The 23748-nt window shown below is 40.9% G+C and overlaps 1 protein-coding gene across 2 annotated transcripts in view; it reads left to right on the top strand.

Moving 5' to 3' along the window:
- Positions 1-5238, top strand: part of DNAJC12 (DnaJ heat shock protein family (Hsp40) member C12) — a 35802-nt gene extending 30564 nt beyond the window's left edge. For both annotated transcript variants that reach the window (XM_001925242.6, XM_084997064.1), the window contains one exon: positions 4730-5238. In XM_001925242.6, the coding sequence (XP_001925277.2) occupies positions 4730-4824 (95 nt within the window). In that variant the 3' untranslated portion in view covers positions 4825-5238. The remainder of the gene's footprint in view (positions 1-4729) is intronic.
- Positions 5239-23748: the final 18510 nt, after the last annotated feature.

The raw sequence follows: 23748 nt of genomic DNA, 5'->3' as shown, positions 1-23748 counted from the left end.
AGGATCTGGTGTTGGTGCAAGCTGTGGCTTGGATCCAGTGTTGCTGTGGCAAAGGTCTCAGCTGCAGCTCCGATTTGACCCCAGCCCTGGAATGTCCAGTTACTGCAGGAGGAGCCCTAAAAAGAAAAGCAATTTTTTTTCTCTTTCTTTTAAAAAATAGTTATTTAACTATGCAGGCATAAAAAAGAACAAAATAATGCCATTTCCAGCAACTTGGATACAACTAGAGATTTTCATACCAAGTGAAGTAAGTCAGAAAGAGAAAGACAAATACCACATGATATCACTTATATGTGGAATCTAAAATACGGCACAGATAAACCTATGTACAGAACAGAAAAGACTCACAGACATAGAGAACAGACTTGTGGTTGCTAAAGGGGAGTATGGAGGGGGGTGGGAGTTTGGGGTTAGTAGATGCAGCTATCACGTTTAGAATGGATAAGCAATGAGGTACTGCTGTATAGCACAGGGAACTATAATCACTTGTGGTAGAACATGGTAGTAGATAATATGAGAAAAAGAATGTATATATATGTATGTCTGGGTCACTTTGCTGTACTGCAGGAATGGACAGAACATTGTAAATCAACTATAATAAAGTGAAACAAACCCCAAAGTAATATAAACTTGTCATTAAACAATTCAAAGACTCATATATAGACAGTAACTTAGGGTCTAGCCTCATGACCTGTCCTTCTCTGTTTCTGCCTCCTGAGGTAACCAATGCAGATGCTCAGATGTGTTCTCACCCATGCTGTTCTCTATGCTAACAAAGGCATATATAAGTGTATGTTTATTTATGAGGACTTTACACATAACAAATGGAATTATACTGTGCACGTTCCTCTCTATCATACACTAGCTAGGAGCACTGACTCTGGAACCAGAGCCTAGCTTTTCCCCCTAATGAGTTGTGTGACCTTGGGGAGGCAAATTAACCTCTCTGTATCTGCATTTTCTTATCTCTGTATGATGCTTAAAATATTAGTTTCTCCCTTGTAAAGTCTTTTTGAGAAGTAAACAACATACGTAAAATATTTAGGCCGATACTACACAGCTAGTGCTTTTTTTCCTTTTTATGGCGGCGCCTGTGGCATATGGAAGTTCCCTGACTAGGGGTTGAATTGGAGATGCAGCTGAGGCCTACACCACAGCCACGGCAACACTGGATCCAAGCCACATCTTTGACTTACGCAGAAGCTTGTGGCAACACTGGATCCTTAACCCATTGAGCAAGGCCAGGGATCAAACCTGCAATTTCTCAGAGGTTGTAGTTGCATTCTTAACCACTGAGCCACAATGGGAACTCCACCAGTGCTTTTTTAGTGTTAGTTTTTATTACTATGGAACTTCTTAGTCCTTAATATTTAGAATGTACTTATTGCTTTTAACACCTGACAAATAGTCCATAGTGTAGATGTATTGTTATTTACTCAGAATAAATTGTGGGGAGTTCCTGTCGTGGCTCAGCGGTTAATGAACCCAACTAGCATCCAAGAGGTTGAGGGTTCAATCCCTGGCCTCGCTCAGTGGGTTAAGGATCCTGCCTTGCCGTGAGCTGTGGTGTAGGTCGCAGATCTGGCTTGGATCTGGTGTTGCTGTGGCTCTGGCATGGGCTGGCAGCTACAACTCAGATTGGACCCCTAGCCTGGGAACCTCCATATGCCACGGGAGTGGCCCTAAAAGGACAAAAAGACAAATAAAATAAAATAAAATAAAATAAAATAGTAAAGTGAATTAAAAAAAAAAGAATAAATTGTGATGCTGGTTTTGATACCCTTACGTGGTGAAGTGTATTCTCTTCTTGCGGTGGAGGAATGAAGCCGGAGGGGGTGAGAGGAGGGAGACAGGATCATTGTTCCGAGAAGCTGTCGTTGGAGAATAAGAATTAGGACATTTTGCTGAAGGCTGCACTTACCAATATTTTGTTAATGTTGTTTAGGGGATTATTGGGTGTTCTGAGTAGTGCCTTAAATTTGGTGTTTCATATGCCAACATGCAGTTGCATGATTATTTATAATTTCATTTTACTGCAGTGTAAATTTTTATGTCAGCATTTAAGAAATATTATTCCTGTCAGCTTTACCAAGCCCTGAGTGGCTTCCCACATAACTTGTGGGCATTTTTGTTCATTTCCTCAAGCAGTGCCTGTTATTTTCTTTGGAGTTTGCCTTTTGATGCCTCTTCTGTGATGAGCATCCATCAAGCAGCCCTTCATCATTTTCTGACTCTGCATCGTAACCAGGAAAACAGAGCACAGCCTCTGAAATCCCATGTGGGAGACAATCTTACTTTTACTTTCTTTTCATTTAAACATGCAATAAATGTGCCTTCTGATACATACAATTCTAGAATCAAATAGTTCTGTATAACATCCTGCAGTAAAAAGAAAAAATAACTGAATGTAGCAGATGCTGTTGGTGTGCCAATATATCCTCTGGGCATTTGCCTTCTTAGGCATTGCCAATCCTGTGGCTCCCACCAGAGGGCTTTCTCTGGAAGTAGGGCTGGCTTGGCAGCAAATGATCTGGCAGTTAAGTGCCAGGGAATAACACCCTGGGGTGTAGCCATCAGATAATAATGCATTGGAGGGGGAGACTAAATTCCCCAGCTCCTTCATTCCTGAAGTGGAATAACTCTGAGGGTTTTTTTTAGGGTGGCACCTGTGGCATATGGAAGTTTCCAGGCTAGGGGTTGAATTGGAGCTGTATCTGTGACCTACACCATGGCTCAGAGTAACATGGGATCCTTAACCTACTGAGTGAGGCCAGGGGTTGAACCCGCATCCTCATGGATATTAGTCGGGTTTGTAACCCTCGGAGCCACAATGGGAATTCCCTTTGAGGGGTTTTTATATTGCTTCCCAGGGCTCCCCAAGGAGATCAAACCCCAGGGTAGTAAATTCCTAAAAAGTTACCTTTTATAGACCTGGCTTCCTTTCCCCACTTCCCTACTAGGGTCACCAGGGATCACCTCCCAAATTAGCCACTTGCATTCAAAGTCTTGTCTGGGGTCTATTTCTAGAGGAACCCAAACCAGAAAACGTCTTTTTCAAACTACAAAAATAACATGTGAAAAAAATGTAAAAACAAACTAACGTGTATTTGGTGTAGAAATATGAGAAAATGTGGTCAAGCAGAAGGATGAAAATACAGCACTTAGTAGTCTTACCACATAGGGAAATATTTATTATTTATATTTTCATATATTTTAAGAGACTTTAGTATACCTAAAATGAAAACGACATTACATATTTTGTGTGGGTATTTCAATTACAGGTGTTCAGAAACAATTTCCTTTTTGCTTTTTCCCCAAATGGAAATTCTTTAGAATTTTTTTTTTCTCTGATAATTCTAAAGTAAGTGCAGATCCTGTTTTCCTGGGATAATCACTATCAACTTTCTGTGTATATTTCTCCTATTAGATATTTAGATAATACTTTAAATTATGAATGAGAGCACATTCTGTAGCCTACTTTTTCATTAGCAATACTATAAACAGAAAAATGATATAAGGCATGCTTGGTCATTGCAGAAAAATAAGAAAATATAAACAAAAAACAGTATAAAAAAATAGAAACCACATCTATTCTAACTATCCAGGAATAACAACTGTTAATATCTAGGGATAATTCCTTATAGATTTAAATTTTTTTTTTACCTAAATACTCATGTAAATAATGAATTTAGGAATGAGATCATATTGTCTAAACTTTTTTCTGTCACTTAGCAATATGTTATGAACATTTTCTATGAGCATAAATGTTAAAATTGTTAATAACTATATCCTTTTAACCAACCTTTTTTTTGCTGAAGATTTAGATTGTTTCTTGATTTTTAAATATTTATAGATAGTATCAAAATAAATATCCTCATAGTTAAACCCTTGAGCACATCCATGATTATTCATTAGGTTAAATTTCTAAGAGTAGAATTATTGGGTTAAAGGTTTATACACTTTTTATTTATTTATTTATTGCTTTTTGGGGCTGCACTTGGGGCATATGGTGGTTCCCAGGCTAGAGGTCTACTTGGAGCTACAGCTTCCGGCCTATGCCACAGCCACAGCAACGCCGGATCCTAACCCCCTGAGTGAGGCCAGGGATCGAATCTGCAACCTCATGGTTCCTAGCCAGATTCATTTCTGCTGCGCCATGACAGGAACTCCTATCAGTAACCTTTTATTATTAAGCATTTAAACATGTGAGGTCCTGGAGTTCCCATCGTGGCTCAGTGGTTAATGAACCCAACTAGTATCCATGAGGATGCAGGTTCCAACCCTGGCCTCCCTCAGTGGGTTGAGGATCTGGCGTTGCCGTGGCTGTGGCATAGGCTGGCAGCTGCAGCTCCGATTCGACCCCTAGTCTGGAAACCTCTATATGCCTTGGGTGTGGCCCTAAAAAGGCAAAAGACAAATAAATAAAAATAAATGAACGTATGAAGTCCTCTCATCTAGATAAACCAACTCCTGTTCATAAGGATGCAAAAGTCTGCTTAGGTTCATCTATTTCTGTGGATGAATTTCTTAATAATTCATACCAAAGATTGATCCTTACATTTTTACTTATTGGAATAAAATCTTTTTTCATTTTTTATAAGAATTTTATTTTATTGGAGTATAGTTGCTTTATATTGTACAATGAAATCTTACCAAGAAGCTGTTTTATTACTAAACGGTTGACTTTTCCACCCTCTGATTTTAGAATCTTCTCTTCTCTCTTCCAAAGGTTTGTCGGATGTGAACTGCTGGCACTTTCGTTTCCGCTGGTCTAGGGATGCTCCTTCAGAACTGCTGAGGAAATTCAGAAACTATGAAATATGAAATGTCCATACTGAGAGAAACAGTGCAAGATCATCTTCTGTGTTGAAAACATGCAGTCTTTGTTCAGATCTTTAAAGTATCATGTTTGTGAATTGCTGAATACCAGTTCATTCCCCCATCCTTGAAACCATTCTCCCAATGTGTTTTTTAAATGAGAAAATTTTCAGATTAGTTTCTTTAAATATTTGAATAAATTAATGCTCTCAGATCCAGATTAGATTGTTTGTTTTCCTGTTAATGTTATTTGTAGAAATCCATGAAAAAAACTGTTCTCTGTATTTAAATATTTCATTGATATACCATGATCTTTACTAGTACTGGATATACAAGAAATGTTTTCTGATTGTGGACTTAAACTGAGATGTGAAATTACTTGCCAAAACTTCATTGAATGAAATAAATAGTTTACCCAAAGTTCATAATGAATTTGTAATTTAACTGTACATTTTTTTTTTTTTTTTTTTAGGGCTGCACCTGCAGCATATGGAAGTTCCCAGGCTAGGGGTCAGATCTGGGCTGCAGCTGCCGGCCTGTGCCACAGCCACAGCAACCTCAGATCTGAGCCGCACCTTGTGGCAAAATTTTAAAAGGTAGCATGTTAAATGAATAAAATGAGATTACAGTTGCCTGTTATAATGCCTTCCTGGCCCAAGTGGGCACTCAAATAAATATTAGATTGAATAAGTGGATTTTTGAATCTAAGTATCAGGTTTTTAAAATTTTTCTTTTTTTAATCTAGACTGTCTAATTTTAACATTACTGATGACTTTAGTGACCTGTCAAGGGGAAAAACACTCCCACTCTTACAGTCCACTCTGCTTTTGTTACATCTGTATTTCCCAATTGTTGACAAGACTGAGCACTAGCTCTTGCTTACTTTCTCTGCAGGATGTTTGTAGCCTCTGAATAAGAAATGAAAAATAGGTCCACTTGAATAGGGGTTTATGGTGGGTCAGGCTTGTGCTGAGCAATTTCTTTACTTGATCCCATCTAACTTAATAGGAGACCTTTTATTCTTAAACACTTAAATACTCCCCTGAACTCAAAGGTTAAAAAGGGAGGGTTCTGTGCTTTAATAATGCAGTGTTTCTCATTGAACGAAAAGTAAGAACAAAACTGGACTTTTCCTCAGTAATGTGTCTGAATTCCCAAGTGTGTTCAGCACAACCATAATGGTATACAATAGCACACTTTCAAAGGCATTTATTTTTGGATTATGGCTTGAATTCATGGTATAGCAAACTAATTATGAAAAGATAATTTTTTTCTTTTTTCTGATTGTAGGGCTGCACCTGCAGCATATGGAAGTTCCTAGGCTAGGGGTCCAACTGGAGCTTCAGCTGCTGGTCTACACCACAGCCACAGCAAGGGATCTGAGCCATGTCCATGACCTAGACCACAGTTCATGGCAATGCTGGATCCTCAACCCACTGAGCAAGGCCAGGGATTGAACCCGCATCCTCATGGATACTAGTCTGGTTTGTTTCTGCTGAGCCACAACGGGAATGCCATAAAAAGATAATTTTATACGAAGGTGATTAAGCTTTAAAGTCAACTCTAAATGGTGAAGAGAATTAGTTTCTTATATTCAAAACTGAGTGAGTGAATGAATGAAGCACATATTTCTTGAGAATCATTATGTAATAAATATCTTACTAGCATTTGTGAGGATATAAAAATGCTTAAGTCATGTTTATGCCCTCAGTAGTTGGTTATTTAATGAAATAAGACAGGTATCTGAATATCTTACAGTTTAAAAGGAGCATATTGTATTAAAGTATGTAATGGGCTTAGAATATGCCTGGCATATAGTAAGCACTACATGTACTAGTTACTATTCTTAGATGTTAAACCTTTGATAATCAATTGACAGAATTGTGGCTTCCCCCCGCCTCAATCCTTTCCCTCCAGCTCTCCATCTCAGAGGTATTGTTTCTTGCATATTCTTCCATAGATGTCCTGTGCATAACACACATACATGTTTCTTTTCTTTACACTAACAGAAATGCACTATCTATCCTTTCATGTATTCTCTTAATATGTCTTGGAGATTTTTCCATTTTTAGTCCATAAGTGCCACTTGCTCCTTTTTTTTTTTTGGCTGCATCCCTGAGCCAGGGATGGAACCTGAGTCACAGCAGTGACAATGCCGGATCCTTAACCTCCTGAGCCACCAGGAAATTCCTACCTTGTTCATCTGCTGCTTGGCTTTCCATTGTGTGGGTGAGCCATAATTTACTTCATGTGCCTTCTATTTGTGCCTTTCCAGGTTCTTGACAGTTTTGTGTTTGTTTTGCCATCACAAATAGCATTGTAGGAGATAGCTTTATACACAGTATTTCTTGTATGTGAAGTATATCTGTAAGATAAATACCTCTTACTGGAATAGATCAAAGAGCATGTATATAGATTTAGAATTTGATTACCATATCTTTAAGCAAGGAACAGATGAAGTTTGGCAAGTTTCAGAGATCTTAGGGCCAATGGATTGGAAAACCCAAGGAAATAGTGGTTGTTCATTGGGTTTCTTGCCTTTAGTCTTTTTTACTCTAGGATAGATGTTGTTGAGTGGCTCCATTTGAAGCACTGTGCTTATGGAACAATTTACCCAGCACTCCCAACCCCTGGTACCAGGGGGTGCCCAAGATATAAAGCGATAATAAAGTCAGAATACACTTTTTTTTTTTCCTTTTCCTGGTGCCTTCCACAGAGATAGGATGAGAACAAGGTGTCTTTTCAGTGTTAGGGCTTCCTGCCTTCTGGGTATTCCAAAACGTTGAAATAAAATTGTGAAACATTTTTGCTCTTTTAAGTAAAGGACAACTCAATAGAGTAACTCAGGAAAACCTAGGCAGAATTCAGACTTTCCTATGATCCCAAATAGATTTTAGTCTCCCATGGACATATACCAGCCTGTCGAAAACATGCCCCTTGATGAGCAAATCAGAAATGCAAAAAAGACTTTGCAGATATTTCTTGTAAAGAGAGAGCTGGATCAGGGGAAGATAAGGTTGTTTTCCTGCTTATGAATTTTCATATCCTTTCCGTGCCCAGATCTGATGGTGGTTACAAGATCAATCACAGCAGCAAGTGTTGATGACTAATGCAGTTATTGAGAGGGGTCTTTAATTTCCTGGAGGCAAACACCATTACCCGCCACCTCCACATCACAGACGAGGAGATGCCAGGACTAGTGGGGAGTCAGTGATGGAAGAAATTATAAAACTGATGCAATTACTGAGAAAATGATGAAATGTCTCATAAAGAAAGGCTTCAATTCCCTTCAATTTCAGGCTTTGTGATATGCATCAGTGTGGCTGTGTCTTTGGTATTATTTTCAACTCACCCTCACTGTGGGAGAACATTGTGAATCAGGCAGGTCATTCTTATCCTTTCTCCTCCCAGCCAGGCTCCTTCATTTCTCCAAATGTTTTTGCTATGATGATTTCTTGTATTAAAGCTGCTAAGAGTGAATGTTTTCACAGTAGAACTTAGGTTATGTTTATGAAGAATAAGATCTTTCTCCAGTTCTAATCTACTGTGGGATTTAGGGTAAATCACTTGAGTTCTCTGATCCAGTTTTTTCTACCTGTGGCTGGAATTAAGAATCTTCCCCTGACAGAATGTAGGCTCTTGGCTTAAGACCAGATCCAGTTGTTGGCTTGTTTAAGGCCTCTGGTGGAAGCCAGAAGTGTGGAAACAGATGAGATGTGTGAAGTCTAGAAGCAGAAGTCAAGGATGAGTGAGGACAGGGAAGGTAGAGAAAGTGGCTGTGTCTTCTCCCTCATTTTTTTTTTTTTGTCTTTTTTGTCCTTTTAGGGCTGCACCCGCAGCATATGGAGGTTCCCAGGCTAGGGGTCAAATGGGACCTGTAGCCACCAGCCTATGCCACAGCAACAGCAATGCCAGATTCCAGGTGTCTGCTACCTACACCACAGCTCACACCAGTGCTGGATCCTTAACTCACTGAGTGAGGCCAGGGATTGAACCTGTGCCCTCACGGATGCTGGTCATATTCGTTTCCAGTGAGTCATGACAGGAACTCCTCCATCACTCTTTTTAATTACTCTTCTTTTCTTACTGTTCTTTTAAGAGAGCAGAGATAGAAAGGTAGAGATCACAATGAAATATTCATATGTATATATTCCAGCCTCAAATACCTCCATTATTTTTTTACATTCAGCTGAGCTTGATGCCATTCTTGACAGCATCTTACCTCTGAAGATAACGGTATTTGTTCAGAGTATGTTAAAGTATATTAGGAGTTCCTGTGGTGGCCCAGTGGGTTAAGAATCTGACTGCAGCAGCTCAGGTTGCTGCTGAGGTGCAGGTTCCATCCCACTGCCAGGCACAGGGGGTTAAAGGATCCACTGTTGCTACAGCTGCAGCATAGGTCACAGCTGCGGCTCAGATTCCATCCCCGGCCTTCTGGAAACTTCCATATATATAAATAATTTCTAGCTCATTAGACTTTTAGGGGAAGCTTTAAAACAGGCAATAATAATAATAACAACAATGACAATGACAACACCTACCTTTATCTGTTTCCAAAGTATTTTCTCAAATATCTTGTTTAAATCTCATAACTAACTTCATTTTCTTGAGGAATCTGTTTGTGTAGATTCTGTTACACTCTAAAAACAAGAGACTGGAAAACAGATTTTTAAAATTTAATTAAAAAAAGAGTTTTTTTCTTAAACCATTGCTTCTCAACCTTACCATCCACCTGGGGAATATAAAACTCTGCTGCCTGAGTCCCACCCCCAGATGTTTTGACTTAATTGTCCTCGGTGTCAATCCCAAGGGGCTGGGCTGTTATAGCTCTGGGGTAACTCTAACTTGCAGCTAAACTGAGGAGCACGTGGCTTAAACAAATAGTTCATTTACAGCTGAAATGGTTAATATTTTGACATCTCTACCTGCAAAGAGGAGACTGGAATTCTCCTTTCCGTGCAACCAGTTAATTCTGGGGGTCCCCATGGCCTAGGAGCACTTCATTTGCGCTCCCAAAGAAGACTATGAATTGCGCCAGGGTTCTCTCACTCTCTCAGTCTGGTCTCCAGCCCACAAAGCCACGTGGAGCACTCTCTGCGGCCACTGCCGGGCGCTGAGCACCTATCGGCCGGAAGACTGGTCTCCTCAGGGCTTGGTATCGCCAGGCTTGCTGTGAACAGTTCCCCAAGTGGCTGTGACGCTCTTCCTAACCGAGTGCTCACAGATCCTGACTCCGGGGCCTTATCGGCAGCATAGCCTCAGCTCTGACCGCCCGGCCGGTCCTCTCTCCCCTGGGCCCACCCAATGCCTTTCCCAGGCCGGCAGGGGGCGGGGCGATGGGAGGAGGAACACCTGGGTTGAGAAAGGACCTGATCCTGGGATACCTGCGTGCACAGGGGAGGACGTTGTGCTCCGCCAGTAGCGACTGTTTAAAAGTGCTGTTTTAGAAATTCCGTCAGTGTTGAAGCAATAGAAATGTAGTACAGAGAGTTTGGAAATGGACGCCCACGTGAAGGTTGTTCGCCGATAATAGTTAAAGGAGAAATGGTTGGCTGTGTGGTTTCAGGCAAGTCCTTTACTTTTACTTCTCTGAACTCATTTCTTCTCTTGTGAGTTCCCTGGTGGCATAGCAGTTGAGGATCTGGCATTGTCACCGCTGTGGTTTGGGATGCATCTGTGGCCTGGGTTTGATCCCTGATCTGGGAGCTTCCACATGCCAGGGGCGCAGCCAGAACAAAACAAACAAAAGGCTCCTTTTGGTTTTGACTCTTCTCTTCTGGTTTAAATTCAAGGAATCAGGGCGGCTATGCATCAAGCAAAGACAGTACTCTTCAGACATCCATGGTGAGATAATCCATGGCTTAAAGTGTGTGGTAAAGAAGATGGCTCTGGATAGGGCATTTATCATCTGGGTAACCTTATGTGGGTTCATTAACCTCCCCATGCTTCAGTTTCATCAGTAAAATGGGATAGTAACTATCCTTAGGTAGGACACAAATATTAACCATTAATAGGTGAGATTGGGAAAGAAAATCAGAGTGACTAAAAAGATTTTTTTTTCTCAATTCTCTAAAATGGTACCCTAGCATGTTTGTTACAAAGGCAAATTATTAGACACCCACCCCAAATCTACTCAGCAGAAACTATGAGGGTTGTAAGGCCCAGGAATCTGTTTTGGAATCTTACTGAAATCTCCAAGGGATTCTTAGGTATGCTAAAATGTAAGCAGTACCGTTCTAGAATCTTCCTCCCCAAAGTGTAGTACAAAGCCCAAAATGATCAGCATTACCTGGGAACTTACTAGAAAACTAGAATCTTGGGCTCTGCTCTGTATCTTCTAAATTGTAATCTGTGTTTAACAAGATCCCCAGATGTTTCTGATTTAACTCTTGAGACGCACTGCCCTAGAACTGCCTCTAATACAATAGCCACTAGCCATATGTGGCTATTTAAAATTAAATTAATTAGGAGTCCCCATCGTGGCTCAGTGGTAATGAACCCAACTAGTATCCATGAAGACTTGGGTTCGATCCCTGGCTTGGTTCAGTGGGTTAAAGTCTCTGGTGCTGCTGTGGCTGTGGTGTAAGCTGGCAGCTACAGCTCCAATTTGACCCCTAGGCTGGAAACTTCCATAAGCAGTGGGTGCGGCCCTGAAAAGAAAAAAAAAAAAATTAATTAAAATGAAATAACATTAGAAATGCAGTCCCTCTGTCACACTAGCCATATTTCAAGTACTCAAGAGCAACATGTGGCCGGGGGTTACAGTATTGGACAGTGCAGGCTATAGAACATTTCCATCATCTCAGAAAGTTCTGTTGGACAGTGCAGATCTACGATAATTATTACCATAATTTTTTTTTTTTTTTTTTTTTTTTTAGCCACAGAGTAACTTTTTGCCATTTCTCGGGCCGCTTCCACGGCATATGTAGGTTCACCAGGCTAGGGGTCGAATTGGAACTGTAGCCACCAGCCTACGCCACAGCAACAGCAAGGTGGGATCTGAGCCGCGTCTGCAACCTACACCACAGCTCACGGCACTCATTAACCCACTGAGCAAGGCCCGGGATCGAACCTGCAACCTCATGGTTCCTAGTCGGATTCGTTAACCACTGCGCCACGACGGGAACTCCCAAATTCTAACATTTAGAAGAGCCAAGCTGGTGAAGTAAATGAGTGAAGTAGGACAATTATAAGAGAACCAAGAGCACAAGTGCAATGGTATGTGGTCAGAGATACTCAGTCTCCACACCGGAAGCACAACAGGGAGTGCTGAGAACTGTGATAACCTGGGAAAAGCATGTTCAGATCCAGCCAGTGTTATTGTGGAGGAGGCTAAGCCCAGGCCGGGATACATGGTTCTATTTTTTTAAGAAGCTAGACATCTGAATTTTTTTGTGGTCTCCTGGCCAAGGAAACATTCTTGAAGGCCTGGTTTGGCCTTGATGTTTTAACCTTGAAATCAGGTTATTTCTGCCTTGCAAGGCCAATTGTTTGCCTTGTGTATGTTCTCCTTTCTTGTTTCTATCTCTTCTTTTGATCTCGTCTTTGCTTTCCCTTCCCTTTTTTCTTTTCTCTCTTCTCTATTTTTTTCTTTCATTCAGTAAGCATTTATTGAATGATCTCTTTGTGCTAGGCACTGTGCTGAGGACTCAGAATACAAAGATGAACCAACATTGTCCCTCCACTCATAACGATTCAGTTATGAGCATAGATAATGACAAAGCTCTGGAATGCTGTCCAGAGCTTTGTGGAGTGGTAAATAATTCAGTAAGCCAACTTTCAGGGAGAAGGATCAGAAAAGTATCCACACATGTGTGGATATTTGAGTTGAGTTTTGAAGGATAGTTAGGAGTTTTCCAGGTTGAAGGGCTGGGATAAGAAGGGAGAAAGTATTTTTTAGTGGAAGGGACAGCCTGGAGACTTGATAGTACTTGGCGTGTTTAAAAAGAGAAAATTTGGGGAGTTCCCTTCGTGGCTTAGCTAACCCAACTAGGATCCATGAGGATGCAGGTTCATTCCATATGCTGTGGGTGTGGCCCTAAAAAGCAGAAAAAAAAATTTTTTTTTTTGGGTGGCTGATGTGTAAAGTATATAAAATTATTTACCAGACCGCTTTGTTCTTAAAAGCCTTTTTGCTACCCACCCTCTACCACTGTTTGAACCACTTCCTCCTACCCCCAGGCTCCTCTCACCTCAACCCTGTAGCCCTTGAATCTACAACCTTCTTCTAGGACCTCACACTCTACTTCTGCCTCCTTTGTTGCTCTTTCCACTCCCTTCTCCCTCCCCAAGATTGCCCTCCATCCACTTAGAGTTGAGTCCCTTTTACATGTTCAAAACCATTTAGTGCTCAGCCAACCAGAGGGAGAAGAGATGCTGAGATTGTTAACCACCTCTTAGGAAGGTGGTTTAAAGGTCATTGACTTCTGAGGATTTTATTTGGATCCTGATTAAACAAAGTGTTAAAAACCTGAGACAATTTATGAGATGATTGGAAATGGGAACATTAACTGGATATTGATGATTGACATTTTTGAGTGTAATGACGGTATTGTGGTCATGTTAAAGTCTTAGGTGGATGTGATAACCACTACACCACGGAAACCTGTTGAAAATTTAGGAGGGAGAAGCTGAGGTGGAGGTAATGGAGGAGGGATGGGAAGAAAACTAGGCAAATGCATAAATAATAACCTCACAAGTCTACATAGCCTCACCATGTCCCTTGCACTTCCTGGATAAACTGTGTGCCTCTGGGCCATTGTTACTTCCTTCTTGGCGGTCACAGACCTAGAGTTTGGTCTTGGATCTGCCATTTTCTAACTTAGTTATATTGGGCAAGCCATTAAATATTACAGACTTATTTTTGGAGTTCCAGTCATGGCTCAGTGGTAACGTACCTAACTAGTAACCATGAGGATGAGGGTTCAATCCCTGGGTTAAGGATCTGAAGTGGTAGTGAGCTGTGGTGTAGGTTGCAGACAAGGCTCGGATCTGGCATTGCTGTGGCTATGGCTTAGGTTGACAGCTGTAGTTCTGATTTGACCGCTAGCCTGGGAACTTCCCTATGCCACAGGTGCGGCCCTAAAAAAGAAAGGAAAAAAAAGAAAAGAGACAGGTTGGGGGGGTGGGGAGATGCCCTGGGGATTTGGGATGGAAATGCTATAAAATTGGGTTGTGATGATCATTGTACAACTATAAATGTAATAAATTCGTTGAGTAATAATAATAAAAAAAAGAAAAGTAAGTAGGAAAAGTTCTATTTCTTGAAAAATTTTATGCAAGTTCAGAATTACTTCTTCCTTGAAAGATTTAGAATCCATCAAAAAAGCCATCTGGGCTGGTGGGTTTTTTTTTTTTAATGTGTAATGGTTTTAAATCATGGATTAATTTTCTTTCATAGACATCAGATTATGCATATTTTCATGTCTCAGTTTTGTTGGTAGTATTTTTCAAGGAATATGTTCAGTTTACCTAAATTGCTGAATTATTGGACTAAATGTTTATTACTGTCTACTTGATGTCTACAAAATCTATAATAATACACTTCTTTTCATTCCTGATATGGATAATCTATGTTTTCTCTTTGTACTTGATCAGTCTTACTGAGTATTTATCAATTGTATTAAACTTTTCAAAAAGCCAAAAAAAAAAAAAAGAGAAGAAAAGAAAAAAAAAAAAAAGACTATTTTCTTCCCAGCAGAGTGAGGGGTGGGGTTACACCAGGAAGCCTTCCCTGCTTGCCTTACACTGGCTCAGGTTCTCCCAAAGCATCTGAACCAGTCTGCACCTACTCAAGCGTGCAAAATCTGCTTGTCACTGGTTGTGTTCATCCCTGCCATCTGACTGTGATCTCCTTGAAGCAAGGTCTCTCTTGTTCACTACCAGATCCCTTCCTTGAGCGCCTGGGCTCCCACATAGTAGATGCTCAATGAAAGTAGCTTGCTGTCACAATACTGTATTTATGATAAACTTATACACGTCTATAGTAAAACTCTCTCAGGGCTAGAGTAGCCATTTGTGTGCATGTAACTGTTTAACTCCTTCCTTGGAGCTCTGCCAGGTACTGCTCTTCCATCTTCTATTTGGAAATCAGTTTCTGAGAACCTCCACCACCACCACCACTGCCCCCCTGAAAGCTTCCACCTGACTGAGCCCTGACACTGCTCGTGCATTTGGTTCAATGCCCGACGCTGCGCTTAGGACAACGAAAGTGCTTACCCAGGGTAGACTTTTTCTTGTGTTTGAAGTTTTGTGCTTTTCAATGATGAGAATTAAGACAACTAGTTTCAGAGGAGACAAGAAAGTGACACAGTACTCTAGGTGTTTGACAGGGACTTGGAAGAAGAATTTTTCTTTGCTCGAGGGAGGACACCAGAACTGTAGATGTGCATGTACAGTTGAAGCCCTGAAGAAATATGAGCCAGGGAGAGCACTTCAAACACAGGCAGGCTGGTTTCTGCCATGAGTATCAAATGAATATGTTTCCTTAGGAGTGATTTCATTTCAGGATAATGGGGAATATTGCAATACAAAGTTACCGTGTGAAAAATTGTAGTCGGGTATTTAGCGATTTAGCAGAGTGACAGATACATCAAAACGTTGGTATTTTGGTGAAACTTATTTTACAAAAAACTTGCCTATTTCTTTACAAGTTGATTTCAAAGGTCTCTTCTATTCCAAATTTCTATGCTTCTCTGAGCAGAATTTTTTCTATTGTAATTTCAAAGTTATCCAAAGTAGGTTCTATATAAACTAAAAATGTATGGAAGATATAACAAGAAAATGTAAAGATTTTTCTTCCAGCAATATATTCATGTGGTCCTCTAATAAAAAAGTTCTTAAAATCTGTAAGCTTGAGTTGCCTTCCCATAGACGGTCACAAGATGGCAGTCTTGGGCCAGTATAGGAGAAGGGTCCACCTGCACCCCCCAAAAGCTAGCTGCTATCCTGTTGCAAAAACACTCCAAATCTTGTTTCTTTGCTGTGGTACTGCTACAGTGTGGTGTGGTGGTTGTGCGATGGTTTATCCTTGCCCACAACAGACATTTCATGAATAAAACCTAGAGGGGCCAAAAGAAATCTTAAACAATTCAGCAATTCTGAAATTTGCTCAGCCCAGTGTGATGATGTCAATGCAGTGTGCAAGGGAAATACTTTGTTCACAAAGGGAATGTGTGTGTGCCAAGGATTATTTATTTGTTCTCTGAAACTCTGTGGTCATAGGTAGTAGGATTGATGCAGAAGCTTAGTTTATTTAGTGTAACTATTTATTTAGTTACACTAAAAATGTAACTATTACTAAATTGTGTTAAAATGAACAAAGTGTCACTGGATGGTAGTCTTCAACAGTTTAGGGGCAGGTTGTTTTGTTGACCACTGAATCTCTTTCATGTAAAAGTTGCCACACTTTGACTACCTTCTCCACCCCATTCTGGTCTTATTTGCACAGTTTCCTCCACAATGACACTTTTGGAGAAAGGGCCCGGAAGGAACTCTTCCTGAACTATACTCACCTCCCCATTCCCAGCCTCTTTTCTGCCCCTATGTGAACATTTTCAGTTACAGATACACTTCTCATCCCAAGAATCTATACCAGTGTTTTACAAAGTGTGGTCATTAGACATCCCTGCATCTCAGTCATTTAAAAAATTGTGGATTCCTGGGCTCACCTCATAGCTATTGAAACGGACTCTCCAACATGAGAAGAGTTACCTATGACAACTTATGAAAAACATGATCCTTGGCCCTCATGAGGCCAGGGATAGAATCCGCAACCTCATGGTTCCTCGGATTCGTTAACCACTGAGACGTGACTGGAACTCCCTTGTGGTTTTTCTATACCCTCTCCATACCTTTGAAAAAAAACTTTTTATTAAACTCATAGAATTGTCCTAAACAGGGTGTCTTCTTTTTCCTGCTGAGATACTTACTGATACTGTATTAATCATGCCTTTTTATTTTCTGTGTTTCTGATGTTTTGACATCTGGGCCTTACTAACTCTGGAGAGACCTTCCTTCCCAGGACTAGCGGATTCTTGGAGACAGTAAACAACTCATGTGCAGGCATGCCTTCCATATGCAAATCAACCAATCCTGAGCCCACCTCCCCACCACCTCTGGGCCACTATTTCCCCTGTCCTGACTGCTCCAGGGCCAGATACTAGACAAATAGGAACAAGCTTTATGTACCCTGGAGCCTGCTGAAATCATTCAAATTAAACCAATCCTAAACCTATTTACCCCATCTCACCTCCTCCCTCTCACAGAAACTGTCCTGGTCTGTGCACATGGTTGGAAAAAGAATTTTCCAGCATAGTCAGGTGAAGAGAAAGAGTGTATTGAGATGAGAGATGCCACTAGTGCCATGGGACAACTTCCTGGTCAGGAGCACAGGGTCATGTCGGTTTCTATAGCCCAGGAAGTGGAGAGGTCTCAGGATATACCTGCTGACCTGCTGATTGGTTGGGAAAAGAGGGGTATATTGCACCATAAGGGTTGGGTGAGGAGTGGGCCACATACCTTTCCTAGTAGGGGGTAGGAAGGAGTAGGTCAGGTTGCTCAGGTTGGGGAGGGGGCATTACAATGGTCAGGATGAGGGAATGGTGATTCTTGTCTTGGCCAGGAGGCTTTGAGTTCAGTCTTCTTGAAGGGGCCTTGAAGTTCAACAGAAACCACAATAGATGTTAGCCCACATTTTCCCCTTGCTTCCTCCACTCTTGACAGACTCAGAGCTTCTCAGTCCCTACATGGCTGGCAGGACCCCTCCCTTTAGTAACTGTGAATAACACATTCTCTTTTCAATGGCGGTCCTCTCTGAGTGTTCTCACTATACCTGAATAGTAAAACCAACATGTTAGAACAGATACAAGCATTTCAATACTTTCATTTTTTTCAAAGTGGATAGTGTTGCCAGAATTCGGCCCCTGTCTGCCGGTGCCAAATTGAAACACAGAGGCAGAGTTTGGGTAAAGGAGAAAAAAAAATAGCTTTATTGCTTTGTCAGGCAAAGGAGGGTCATAGCAGGCTAATGCCCTAAAGACTGTGCCCACGCTTGGAAAGAACTGCGAGGAGTTTTACAGTTCAAAGGAGAAAAACAGGTTTTCAGGTAGGAATCAGGATTAGGACACACATGCATTCTTCTTTCTTTGAGGGAATCTTAGTCATCAAAGCTGGAGTCAGGAGATCTTGGTATGATCACGATGGTGGTCTTCTGGGTTATTGCCTAGAATAACACTACTTGTGAAAAGGGCATATTGATCAGAGATTAGAACAAACTAGGAAAATTCCTGAAAAACCGCAGGCAATTATGCTCAGGGTGCCTAATCTTTAGCTTACCTGTGATTGCACTCAGGGTGCAATTAAGTCAGGGAGAAGGACAAAGGACTCTAAGCTGTTCAGTGTTCAAGTATTCATTTCTAAAAGAAGCATAATAAATATAACTTTTCTCTTAGGTGTATAAGATGCCTATATTATTATGTGTACTCCTTGGGAGGGAACCAGGATCCTGCCCTAAGGCTCTGTAATTGTTGCTTGACTGTTCCTCCCTTCCTTGATCAGCACCTGTCTGAATCTGTCCCTAGGAACTCAGGGAAGGTCACGGTGGCTGAATGAGACCCATTTCCTAAGAACAAGAAATGGGGGACACAGAAAGGCTTTTGTTCCCAGAAGCCCCACAGGGCCGTGCTCAATTTCAGTAGTGCTAACTAGAACCTATGGCATTGCAAAAAGAGTCATAACAGGGAGATGATGTAGCTGTGTGGTGAGTTTTAGCAGGAAAGATTTTTTTTTTTTTTTTTTTTAAAAAAAAAGAGGCCCCAAATGCTGTCCCCCAAGACAGCAAGACTTAAATGGCAGTTTCAACTCCCCCAAGAAATGTGACATTGAAAATAGTCAATCTGAAATTTTTGGGTAGCACTTGGGAGGTAAACTGCACGGCAAAGACCCCCGCCTAGGGTTCCCTTTCCCCGAAAGAAGTTGGCCTGGCCGGAAACAGTCTTGTCTTTGGCTAATATCTCCTGGCCCCACCCTCTTTCTGCCTATAAAAAGTTTCTATTTTGTCCAACCCCTCAGAGCGCTTTTCTATTTACTAGATGGGAAGCTGCCAGATTCAAGAATTGTTGAAGAAAGCCAATTAGATCTTCAAATTTACTCAGCTGAACTTTGGTTTTTGACAGATGAAAATCTCTCCTTATTTCCTCAATAGCCAAACATTTCCCCAGATGAGAATGCTGTAATAGTAATAAATAATAAAAAAGAGTAACTGAAAAATTGAAATATGGAGATACAGCCTAGTCAGCCGCAGGCTGGATATTTTATGGAGACAATCCTAAGAAAAATGGTTAGAGGGTTTTGTTTTTGTTTTGTTTTGTTTTTTTAAAGGAAGCTTAAACAGCAGTAGGGGAAAAAACAAAGAATAATTTAGAAAGACGTACTATTTGAAGGTGGTGCTGATGTATTAATACGTGGTAGAAATGAGTGGCCAGAAAGCATCAATCTGCCTGAGATGTGGTCATTTTTCAAGCGTGAATGAATGTAAACCAAGATCAAATTGTCACAAGTAGATTTGAACGACATATTGGCTAATTTTCATAGCAAAAGCAGGAACAGGAAAAGCAATAGAGAAGAGTGTCTCTGAGCTTCTTTGCCTGCATTTAAGAAATAAATTTGCTTCTACAGTGAACCTGCCCTCAAGTCAGTCTTGCAAAGGCATTTGGACTGTGCCATGATATTGATGTAGGTACTGAAATAATTCACCAAGTCATACATGTCACCCCTGAAAGTTGCTGCAAGTAGACGCAGGAAATGAGAGTGGGTCTCATGGACCTTGTGTCACTCCCTTACCTTATAAATAACTGTTGTAATTCTGCATGGAATTATCCAGACCTGCATTCTTTGTAACTCCATTTTTTTGCTGTATGAGTCAGAAGCAGTGAGCACTATACTCAGAGTATTTGAATTGGCAGAGGCTATGGTCACAGAAATTATTCCTGGAGCATCTTGAATTGTTAATAAACATTCTAGGAAGCCTAGTAATTACTGCATAGAATATGGAGTTAAGTGGTGGTGGGGTGGGGGGAGGGGAGAAGGAGGAAGGGAAGGGATAGTTTCCAAGAATTGACTTATTTGAGATGTCAAAGTTACATGAGTCCTTTTACTTTTGGCTCTTCTTTTCCTCTGGAAATGGAATAGTTTAGCAGAGCAAAGGCTTCCCCTTTCTTCTTCTTCTTCTTTTTTTTTTTTGTCTTTTTGCCATTTCTTGGGCCACTCCCGTGGCATATGTAGGTTCCCAGGCTAGGGGTTGAATCGGAGCTGTAGCTGCCGGCCTACACCAGAGCCACAGCAACGCAGGATCCGAGCTGCGTCTGCAACCTACACCACAGCTCACGGCAACGCCGGATTGTTAACCCACTGAGCAAGGGCAGGGATCAAACCGGCAACCTCATGGTTCCTAGTCGGATTCGTTAACCACTGCGCCACGACGGGAACTCCCCCTTTCTTCTTAGGGTATTAGTGTAGACTATACCTTTTAATTTTATTTATTTATTTATTGGCTGTTCCTGCAGCATGTGAAAGTTCCCAGGCCAGGGATTGAACCTGAGCAACAGCTGTAACCAGAGCCACATCAGTGACAATGCTGGATTTTTAGCCTGCTGTGCCACCAGGGAACTCATTTTATTTTATTTTAATCTTTCAGCTCTATAGAGGTTAGACTATGCTTTTAGAACTGTTTGACCACGTGATTTCATGTAGCCTATTCCTGTCACCTGAACAAAGGGCTGACCCCTTTTTCTCAATTGTACATGAAAATGGATGACTGGGATTAAGATCCCTGATTTTAGAAAATGTCATATATATCAGATTTTTTTTTTTTTTTTTTTAGTGCTGCACTCAAGGCTTATGGAAGTTCCAGGCTAGGGATTGATTGGGAGCTGTAGCCGCTGGCCTATGCCAGAGCCACAGCAATGCAGGATCTGGGCTGTGTCTGCGACCTATAGCACAGCTCAAGGCAGTGCCGGATCCTTAACCCACTGAGTGTTCTCATGAGTACTAGTTGGGTTCATTACTCCTGAGCCATGACAGGAACTCCATCCTCTATGATTTTAAACCATGGGAATGTATTACCTATTTAATAAGCAAAGCAATATGATTTATTTTCATTTTTATTTTTTATTACTCAATGAATTTATTACATTTATAGTTGTAAAATGATCACCACAATCCAGTTTTATAGTATTTCCATCCCACACCCCCACTGCATCCTCCCACTCCCCAAACTGTCTCCTTTGGAAACGGTAAGTTTTTCAAAGTCTGTGAGTCAGTATCTGCTCTGCAAAGAAGTTCGGTCTGCCCTTTTTTCAGATTCCACAAGTAAGTGATGGCATTTGATGTTGGTGTCTCATTGTCTGACTTCACTTAGCATGATAATTTCTAGGTCCATCTGTGTTGCTAAAAATGCCGTTATTTTGTTCCTTTTAATGGCTGAGTAATATTCCATTGTGTATAATATGTACCACATCTTTATCCACTCCTCTGTCGGTGGACATTTAGGTTGTGTCTTGATTATTGCAAATAGTGCTGCAGTGAACATTGGAGTACATGTGTTTTTTCTAGTCATGGTTTTCTCTGGATAGATGCCCAGGAGTGGGATTGCTGGATCCAATGGTAGTTCTATTTTTAGTTTTCTGAGGAATCTCTGTACTGTTTTCCACCAACAGTGGTTGCACCAATTTACAATCCCACCAACAGTGTACTAGGGTTCCTTTTTCTCCACACCCTCTCCAGCACTTATTGTTTGTAGACTTTTGGATGATGGCCATTCTGGCTGGTGTAAAGTGGTACCTCCTAGTGGTTTTGATTTGCATTTCTCTAATCATGAGTGATGTTGAACATCTTTTCATGTGTTTTTTGGCCATCTCTATGTCTTCTTTGGAGAACTGTCTGTTTAGACCTTCTGCCCATTTTTAGATGGGGTTGTTTGTTTTTTGGTATTGAGCGGTAGGAGGTATTTATAAATTTTGGAGATGAATCCTTTGTCAGTCGATGCATTTGCAAATATCTTCTCCCATTCTGTGGGTTGTCTTTTTGTTTTGTTAGAGTTTCCTTGGTTGTGAAGAAACTTTTAAAATTATTATTTTTTATTTTATTTTATTTTTTTGGTCTTTTTGCCATTTCTAGGGCTGCTACTGTGGCATATGGAGGTTCCCAGGCTAGGGGTCAAATTGGAGCCGTAGCTACCGGCCTACACCAGAGCCACAGCAACTCAGGATCCTTAACCCACTGAGCTGAGTCTGCAACCTACACCATAGCTCATGGCAACACCAGATTCTTAATTCACTGAGCAAGGCCAGGGATCGAACCCGCAACCTCATGGTTCCTAGTTGGATTCGTTAACCACTGAGCCACGATGTGAAATCCAAGAAACTTTTAAGTTTAATTAAGTCCCATTTGTTTATTTTTGTTTTTACTGTCATTGCTCTAAGAGGTGGATCTGAGAAGACGTTGCTGTCATTTAGGTCAGAGAGTGTTTGGCCTATGTTTTCCTCTAAGAGTTTTATAGTGTCTGGTCTTATATCTAGGTCTTTAATCCATTTGGAGTTTATTTTTGTGTAAGGTGTTAGGGAGTGTTCTAATTTCCTTCTTTTCCATGTGGCTGTCCAGTTTTCCCAGCACCGCTTATTGAACAGGCTGTCTTTTCTCCATTGTATACTCTTGCCTCCTTTGTCACAGATTAATTGACTGTAGGTGTGTGGGTTGAATTCTGGGCTTTCTATCCTGTCCCACTGATCTTTATTTCTCTTTGTGCCAGTACCATGCAGTTTTGATGACTGTTGCTTTGTAGTATAATCTGAAGTCCGGGAGCCTGATTCCTCCAGCTCCATTTTTCTTTTTCAGGATGTCTTTGGCTATTCTGGGTCTTTTGTGCTTCCAAACAAACTTTAAAATATTTTGTTCGAGTTCTGTGAAAAATGTCTTTGGTCATTTGCTAGGGATTGTATTGAATCTGTAGATTGCCTTAGGTAGTGTAGTCATTTTGATAATATTGACTCTTCCAATTCAAGAAGTATATCTTTCCATCTGTTTATGTCATCTTTGATTTCTTTCATTAAGGTCTTATAGTTTTCAGAGTACAGATCTTTTTTCTCTTTAGGTAGGTTTACTCCTAGGTATTTTATTCTTTTGGATGTGATGGTAAATGAGATTGCTTCCCTAATTTCCTAATTTCTCTTGATCCTTTGATCATCATGTAGTGATATTCCTTGTCTCTCTCTCTCTTTTTTTTTTAATCTTTTTTTTTTGTCTTTTTGCTATTTCTTGGGCCGCTCCTGCGGCATATGGAGATTCCCAGGCTAGGGGTCGAATCGGAGCTGTAGCCACCAGCCTACGCCAGAGCCACAGCAACGCAGGATCCGAGCCGCGTCTGCAACCTACACCACAGCTCACGGCAACGCCGGATCGTTAACCCACTGAGCAAGGGCAGGGATCGAACCCGTAACCTCATGGTTCCTAGTTGGATTCGTTAACCACTGCGCCACGATGGGAACTCCCCTTGTCTCTTAATATATTCTTCATTTTAAAGTTTATTTTGTCTGATATAAGTATTGCTACTCCAGCTTTCTTTTGATTCCTGTTTGCATGGAATATTTTCTTGCATCCTCTCACTTTCAATTTGTATGTGTCCCTAGAAGTGAAGTGGGCCTCTTGAAGACAGCTTATATGTGTGTCTTGTTTTTGTTTCCATTCAGCCAGTCTATGTCTTTTGGTTGGGGCGTTGAGTCCATTAACATTTAAGGTAATTATTGATATGTATGTTCTTATTGCCATTTTATTAATTGCTTTGGATTTGTTTTTATTGCTCTCTTTTCTTCCCTTCTTCTCTGTTCTCTCCTCTTGTGCTTTGATGACCATCTTTAGTGTTGTATTTGAGTTGTT

This window comes from Sus scrofa, chromosome 14, assembly GCF_054392235.1.
Source record: "Sus scrofa isolate SSC_HxYL_T2T_F1_AM1 chromosome 14, Sscrofa_HxYL_maternal_Yorkshire_Landrace_v2.0, whole genome shotgun sequence".
NCBI classification, from domain to species: domain Eukaryota; kingdom Metazoa; phylum Chordata; class Mammalia; order Artiodactyla; family Suidae; genus Sus; species Sus scrofa.
Note: the sequence above shows the minus strand (reverse complement) of the source record. Positions and strands in the feature narration are given on the sequence as shown.